The sequence below is a fragment of the Melanaphis sacchari genome, unplaced genomic scaffold (genome assembly GCF_002803265.2).
Source record: "Melanaphis sacchari strain LSU unplaced genomic scaffold, SCAv2.0 Contig0_pilon_pilon, whole genome shotgun sequence".
Taxonomy (NCBI): domain Eukaryota; kingdom Metazoa; phylum Arthropoda; class Insecta; order Hemiptera; family Aphididae; genus Melanaphis; species Melanaphis sacchari.
In genome coordinates this window covers 2,856,640-2,865,513 of record NW_020270366.1, presented here as the reverse complement: position 1 = coordinate 2,865,513, position 8,874 = coordinate 2,856,640, and the positions used below count along the sequence as shown (strand labels likewise).

Sequence of the window (8,874 nt, the reverse complement as noted above, 5' to 3'; positions counted from 1 at the left end):
TTATACATAACATATTCTCAAAAATTTGTAAAAAAATAATATTGAGTAAAATCTAAGAAATAAATAGTTTATCAGGAATTAACTTTATTGTACAATTATGTGTAAAAATGAGAATATCTTAAACTTAAATAAATTAACATAACGTGTTACTATACATTTTACAAGATAAAAAATTAAAAATATCATGTTTGAATAAAAATAAATAGGTAAATAGGTATTGTTTAATGATATTATACTGTAGTTCATATTATACATAAATAAAATCGTTTTTAATCTAGCCAAATATGAATAAAAAAAACGATTTTAAATATTCGTATCTTTGTTTTTCATGCGTTGTTAGTCTTAACACGGAATCATTCTAAACGATAGGCCGGCTTCCAAAGCTATTAATTTCGGTGGACATAGTTTTAGTCTAAAAAAAAAATAAGAATATTAATAACCTTGGCATGATATTATTATGTAGGTACAATGTACATAGTGAAATTTGCAATAAATTATCTGTGTTATTAGTTTTATACATTTTCATACACACAAATGTTCTACAGACTACAGTGTTTGATTTTGTATCGCCTGTCGAATAAATTCTATGTAAGTATTAATAATTAAAAAAGGTAAACATATTCTTAAGTCTATTATTTATTTCCTGCCTAAAAAATGAATTTACTTATATTAAATAGCATGATGAAAATTAAGATTTCAAGTTTTAAAATAAGTATTTATATATTTAAATAGTTTAATACATTTTCACTCAACATTTTTAAGAACCATTAAAACAGCGATTTAGATTAATTAATTTGTACTAATAAATTATTACAATTGTTTTTTTTTTTTTAATAGATACAATATTAGTTTTTAAAATCATATTTTAAAATTATTGAATTGAATTAAAAATTATTGACTGTAAGAATTACAGTTGATACACTGTATGGTAACATATATATTATATATATAAATTATCATTAATTGTATATAGTTATCAGTATAGGTATCAGTTTATTTTTAATGTACAATTAAAACAAATATAGGTCAGCGAAATGCGATTCTTTGATATATTTGTCAGAATATAATATTCTAATGATAAATATTTTGCTTAAAAAAGTAAAACAAACAGCAATTTTTTAAATACTATACACATAAATGATATGAAGTTTAATTTCTGAATAGCGGGCACTCTTGGTCACTGACATTTTGTCCGTTATTTGGAGGTATTCGCTATTCAGATAGGGTAAATTTTTGAAATTCATAAAGGAATTCGAAGTATATATTTTTAAATTTCAAAAACGCACCTTGCTAATTTTTTTAAAATTTCTATATGGGATTTTTCTCAGTTATAATATTAATAGTAATAATAATAATGTTTATATTGGTAGTGAGTTAACATACTTTTGGCCAATATTGAATGTTTCGATAGTCAACGATTCGACATAAATGACCGGCGCTTCGAATCTCCAGGTTAGTATGTTCATTGTGGTCGAGTGGTTCCAAACCAACAGTACTGATTTGATGGTACCCACATAATTAGATCCAAATACTCGACGATGTACACTTCCTGGTTTATAATGTTGCTCTCTGTTTTCGAGTGTAGAATCATAATTATTAATTAAAATGTTTTTACCATCAGTGGGGATTTTTTTTTTTTTTTTTGGTAAGGAAGGTTGAAAAAAGTGTATAGGTTATCCATGTATTATAAATATAATATAAAAATATACTTATGTGGTTAGAAAAACTACAAAGAAAACACTCACTTGAATACGTTCAAAAGTTTTGACTTGGAATCGGTTCCTTCGAGCTGCACTAAAAAATGCCCTACTTCACCACCATGGTCTTTGCTTAATTGCGAATTTGCCAAATTCAATGTTACTTTGTACAAATACGCTAAAATATAAATATGAATAATTACACATTTTCTTAAATTTTTAGTATAAATCACCAGTAGTTATGCCGCATCGAGAATAAAAAGTAATTGTATTTTGATAACTATACTTGGTTATAAATTTAATTTATTGCCGATAAATGTAAGTTAAAGAGTTTTTTTTTTTTAATACATTCATTTGAAAAATACTATAGTAAGAGTTTTTAAATTAGAACTTTTTCTTAAAATCTAGAAACAGAGTATTATTGTTGGTAATTATTAATTTATCAAAGATCATATTGTCAGGACCTAACTGAAGTTTATTATGTATATATTATGTAACATGTAAGTACCTGTTATTTAAAATTAATGAAAAAAAAAGCTAAGTAAATTTTTAACATTAATACTTACTGCAAAATGGTGAGTCTCCGTTGGTAAGTGAGTATAAACGTATATGTGGTGATGTATTAGGATCAAGAGAACTGGCAATGGTAGGAGCATATTTTTTCCAATGGCCCAACGATCGCATACCCATTTCTGCACAGATTTTACCATCAGGGTTCTTAAACATTAATTAATTAGATGAAAATATGTTTTATAATATTATTATTAATAACATGCCATATACATACAGTATCGCTCAAACACGAAAAACATTCACCATTTAAGAATTCTTCATAAGAATCGCATTCTATTGCTACAAAGTTGCAAACTGTGTTTATAGATTCGTTGAAATATTCGTGTGCTCTGACATGATCGCAGGCTAGAAATCTTCTCATACCTTGGTAGAAACTACCGTTTTCACGGTTAATATACTTCATCATACCCTGATTACATCCGGGTTGATTTTCACCTCCATTTGGATAAAAATCTAAGTGTCCTATTGGTACACTCATTCCCAGACCTACATCAAGCAACGAATTAACATGACACATAATTATTATTAGAAGTATACATAAAATAGTATTAAATAATAACAAAAAGATAATTAAAATGTTATTTTACAGAATATTGTAATTTGTAACAATAATGTATAATATAATAATGGACATTGTACCTAATTCGCCTCCTTTAATAAATGGCCTGGAATCGGTGTGTATTATATCCACATACATAGCGTCCGAAGGATCTAACCTCACCATCGGGTCGGTCTGGCTGAAATGAGGCTCAGCCGGGTCTAGACCAGTAATTCGACCCACTGTGACGCCAAAGTTCGTTTGCAACACACTTCCTACATAACCACAAAGATGTGATCCTAAACTGTGACCGATTAGATGAACGTTAGCAACATTTAATCCGAGTTCTGTCTATACATAAAAATATAATAACGTATAATATACTGTAGTATATTTATTAAATAGTATAATATACAAAGGTGGTTAATGTGAAACCGAAGTTTTTAATCGAATTTAAATATGAATGAGGTTATTAATTATTACATTTTATCCATTTTAAACAGATAATTAAATTTTTATCTTTTTTCATCGAATGAAATGTTCTAAATGATTAGATCGGTCGATAAAATTTAGTTATTTGAATTAATTCAAAACGATTATAACTGATTGTGGAAAACCTTTGTATATTACTGTAGTAGAATATAAAATTAAAGGTAATATGGTTTTTTTTAATACAATCCCAAAAAAGCGACGATAAGGAGAAAAAATTTCAAATATTATTTTGCGCATATTATATATATTCATGTTTTATCGAAACTCAAATTAATAAATGTTTTATAAATATAAATTTCAATTATTGCGTAAACAATAGGTGTTAATGTACTATAACTCTAGTAGATGGCTACCTAAAACTTTAAACTTATAAATTTAAATGATAACTAATAGGTATACAAGCGTACTAGGAACGAGTAATATTAATTTTTCGTCGGATGTTTTAGATGCATCACAACCGGCCCTTCCGAATTATATAAAATACTTATAAAATTTGATTTTTATATTTTGTATATTTTGTATAATTGTATTGTACTGCGTGCTTAATACTCGTAGTTTAATATTATACAACGTTATATACTTATAAAGTTGCTATTCTCTCGTCTTCTCTGAATGATGGATACTCTATCATAGATATCCAGAAGGCATTTGCTTTGCATCCTCTCGATTTTTAATATCAAGCACAGGACATAGTAATATTTTTTATTACATATCTGGTATAAATATTGAAGCTTAGCACTTTATCCTCATGAATAATTAAAATATTAGTATGAGACTTATATTATATTAAATTTACCAAGTCCATAAATTATACATAACTTATTATAATATACAAAATATTTATCTATACATAAGTATATAAACTTTACTCACTCGAATCACGTTTATAAGGTGTGCTGTTATCCTGCCCACCATCCGTATGTTGGCTACAGCCTGTGTATATGGTGACCCAGAGCCCTGTTCCCAGTCGATGATAATTACGTTGGCGTCGTACCGTCGCAGGATTTGCCGAGAAATTTCCTTTAACCACGGTCGATCACCACCTTCCAGAAACCCATGTGTAATAAAGTATGTGGGCAAAGTCGGGATCACGTTAGACATGATCACAGAATTGCGGTCCTTGTGGTTCAGGTACTGGCACACGTTCCGATTGTTACGTGTGTACAGGCAGTACCGCGGCGCGATCTTTTCTGGTTGTTCCGGAAACAGGTTCACGGGTCTGGAGGAAACATCCTGCCATGGACCGGCCACTGAGAAACAACCATATTCGCCATAACACTTGACCTCCACGTCTGCAACAAGATCAAGACACAGTCATGATGTAAATATTCTTATTATTTATTATAAATTTAGGACTCAGAAATTGTTGTATTTGCATGTTTATTGAAGTTTATGTAAACTAGGTTAGGTTAGGTATTTTGTGATTTTTAATTTTAAAGGCACATTTTTTAATTTCATATTTTTTCAGAGTATATTAATTGATTATGATCAATGATAATCAAAATTTATTAATTAATAATGTATATACAGGATGATTTTTTATTTCCGAATATTCATTATTTCAACATCTATCAATGTTATTGAAAATATTTTTCTTACATTATTTCCAGTTGAAATAAAATAATTTTTTTTTTTAAATAACTATATTTTTTTATCTTTTTAATTGTTTAAATTTTTTATTTTTTTGATCAATAACATAGGTACGTTTTTAAATTCATATCCTGATGCAAAATGATTTTCGAAGTACGAGATCAAAATTTTGCAGGGTATCTCTGTACCACTTCACTTCGTAAACCAAAATATTTAATTTAAAATGACAGGTACCCGTGACTAAAAGATGTAATTTATGATTTGTTTTTAAATCGAATAACTATAGGTACATTATTCAATTTATATCAATAACATATAAAATATTATATTTTCTCTGAAATACTAATAATGTTGTATTTGGATACTTTAGGCGATTCAACCGATTCAAATTCTTATAATGATTAATATTGCTAAGTTTTTGATATAGAAAAGTACTGTTTACTTTAATATTGTGACTTTTTAGTAAGTTAGTTGATACTATTCAATAGCCCGGGAAAATTTTAGTCTAAAATCTATGCGTTAAAAATGAAAGATGGCGTTAATTATATTCGATATTCAAAATATATGAACTAATTGTGCTTAATTTTTGGTTTTTAAATAATTCCATAGACTATTATTAAAAAAATTCGTTTGAATACATTTTTTTTAGATCAAATCTACGTTAATGGTTTAGTTAACAGTAATAATTTGTTATTCTGATAGACGACAGTTATGACTTTCGATATTTGATGCTAAATTTCATTAAAATATGTGTATGTAGCATAAAAATAATTACAGCATAATTTAAATTAATTAAATGGTAGAGTTAAAAGTTGTATATTTTGTTATTATACTTAAATTAGTCAATTAAACTTTGTATGTGTATGCTATACGACACATTAATATTACTAATAAGTATTAACAATAATTATTATCAATTTCATAATCAATAAAAACCGGCATGCTACACTGTGGACTCTGAGTCGCATCAACACGTGGTAAATATAGTTTTCGCAACTAGTATTATATACTTCGCACATTAATTTATATAGGTCCACAGTTTATGATAACATCACAATATTTATCGAAATAACATTGCAAAATGCATTGTAACATAATACATAACAATTATTATTATCAATGTTATTGGGCTTTAAAAAATGTGTTTTTAATTCCTCAATGTTTTATATAATAACTATTTAGACCTAGTATACTTTGAAATATTAAATTATGTACGGTTATATTTGCAATATCTAATAATATCCAAAATGTTGCCGTTTGGAGTTGACGAAGTGTCAAAAATCGTAATTTGACCAATTTAACTATATACAAAGCTAGTTCAATTCGATGGAAATGAAATCGGAAGACTAAGATAGATATAATAATATGAGTAATTGTGCTGTTAAAACGGATTATAGCTTAGCAAGTAGAAATGTTTAGTTATAAATTATAATATTTGATTCACTTATACAATTACGCATGTGCCTACTACAATATGAATAAAATTGTGTTCTGGACGCGTACCCCGTTGCATTGGCTGAAAAAAAGCTATTTCTTTTATACTCGTAAATATTGAAATAGTAATGATATGTTCTCCATAATGTATTCTATGTATTTTTTGGCGTAGTCTCGGATGATAATTTAACAGAAAAACAAGATAGTCAAGATACTCAAAGCTATTGTAGATATTGGAAAGGTGGATGTGGATGTAGCGATTATATAAAATAATACCTATATCATATAATTTCAACGTTACAGTCGATAAAAGTGACCAAAGGTATAGGTGTAGTTGCAATGTATATCGTGAAACTGTGAAAGTAATGAATTATTATAATATTCAATATTGTATAATATATTCTAAATGGAATTCGTTTTATCTATGAATGATGATAATTACTATATATCGATATAATGTTAGTTGTAGGTTATAAAGTAGGCAAGTTATTAGTTCACAAGGTAGGTATTTTAAATTTTCGCTGAAGCATTGCGATAGCAGTTCCCGCGGCGGCGTCGATTTAAACTAGGAAAAAGAAAAAAGAGGTATTTTAAATTTAATGATGTGATACTGTTAATATGGTAAACGCTATAACGGCTTTTAGAATAGAATCGAAACTAATTTTAGATTATAGGAGTACTCACTGTCGCCTTCCAAAATTACGTTGTTCGCGTCCGCGGTGTAGTTCAACGGGAATGTGATATTGTCTGTCTGCGCCAAGTACAGCATGGTCTGCAGCAGTAGATTGCTTGTGTTGTTAAACATGATCACAATGTACGATTTGTGATAGTTAAAAAAAAAAAAAAAACTATGATAAATAGACGGCGAATTTGAAAAGTCCGTAAACGGACGATATCGCGCGTGGATATTACTGATTATTCAGTCGAATTATGTACGCACACAGCTGAGTATTTTAAAATTTTATTCTCACTCGTATCGCGCCCGTAACGCGTGCGCACCGTCGAAATCCCGAAGGAGACAACGCGATTAGTGTATCAGCCGTATATAATGTTTAATATTATGATTGTATGATAAGTAAATATTAAGAGACACTGTTTATCACGACATATGTTATGTTTTCACACACGTGTGGTTGTCGTTTTAAAAACGGTTGTTTGATTTTGACGACGATCAGCTGCACGTGCTGCTTCGGACGCTGCAAGACCTTATATGAACACAATGCGGGTTTCTGTGCGTAGCGCTTCGATTAATAAATACGATTGCGAGCAGCAGTGGCAGATATGAAAATGTATTTTTATGATGTGCAACTGAAGAGCAAAGGTCAGGAAAACGACACTGAAACACTCTAATTTATTATTGTGTACACTCTGTACCTACACTAGCGAGCATACCTGCATATTACGCACATTGAGAGAATTCGATTTATTTTTTATTTTTTTTCTAATAGATAAAGAGTAACGTATTTCCGTACGAAAACGCGACACGCTTGACCAAATACAAAACCATTTAAGATTTAAAACGAACTTAATGATAATAATATTACGTATTTTCGTTTTTATTAAACATCATGCTCGGCGAACGGTGATCAAATGACTGAATCGTGTTTGATCGCAGATGGTTATATTTATACCAAATAAACTTACGAGTATACGTAAACTGCGACAATAATATTATTACTTTTTGTGTACGGCCAATCAATAAATCGCAATCGGTACAGTTGACTCTATATGATTTCTTATTATGCAATATGCAACCCACGGTTAAAAAACCTTCATAATTATTGTGCATGAGAAATAAATATAATTTGTAAAAATTATTTTTCTAAATTTCGGACTTTTTTTTTTTTCATTTGTTTATTTTAATAGATGATTCGGTCATGATTATTTTATATCTAATGATAATATGTCCTATTTACATTACGTGTTTATGTTACCTAATTTTAAGAATGCATCGTGGTTATGCATATAAATAATATAATAAATAATAATTAAATAATAATGAATAATGTTATTAGACTTTGAACGATTGAATGATTCATTCGATTGAACTTGTTGATATTTCATAGGAATTTTACATAATATTGCATTATTTTATCTAAAAAATCTACGTCAGTCACAAATAGGAAACTAAGAAAGAAAACCCAAATTAAAACATTTAGTATTTACCATAAATAACATCAGTTAGACAATATCAGCTTTGTTTAAAACAATTTATGTTAATTCAAAATTGTTATATGTTAATCTTCTTATCTCTATCTAGGTAATTATTGTTATATTATGTTTAATACTTTAATATATTGACACTTTTATTTCGATATACTTTTTATAGAGTTATATTTGTGTTACATTAAATAAATGTATGATCCTCTTTAGTTATTAAGTATTTTTTGATTTAAAAGCGTCATACTATAAGATGTAAAGATAATAAACTCGTATTATTAAAAACATACTTATTTTCTTTAAGTTGCAGCTTATCTTACATTGTCAATTGCTATACTATAGTGTTTGGTGTTAGCTACATACGTATTATAAAAAAGAAATTATTAGTTA

The 8,874-nt window shown here is 28.2% G+C and overlaps 1 protein-coding gene across 1 annotated transcript; it reads right to left on the bottom strand.

The window, feature by feature from the left end:
• Positions 1-240: 240 nt before the first annotated feature.
• Positions 241-7,846, bottom strand: LOC112603854 (pancreatic triacylglycerol lipase-like). The gene is made up of 8 exons (XM_025352647.1): positions 7,009-7,846; positions 4,174-4,592; positions 2,910-3,159; positions 2,485-2,756; positions 2,264-2,414; positions 1,746-1,875; positions 1,384-1,569; positions 241-412 (listed from the first exon to the last, which is right to left on the bottom strand). The coding sequence occupies exons 1-8, from the start codon at positions 7,127-7,129 to the stop codon at positions 343-345; spliced, it is 1,599 nt and encodes a 532-aa protein (XP_025208432.1). The 5' UTR covers positions 7,130-7,846; the 3' UTR covers positions 241-342.
• Positions 7,847-8,874: the final 1,028 nt, after the last annotated feature.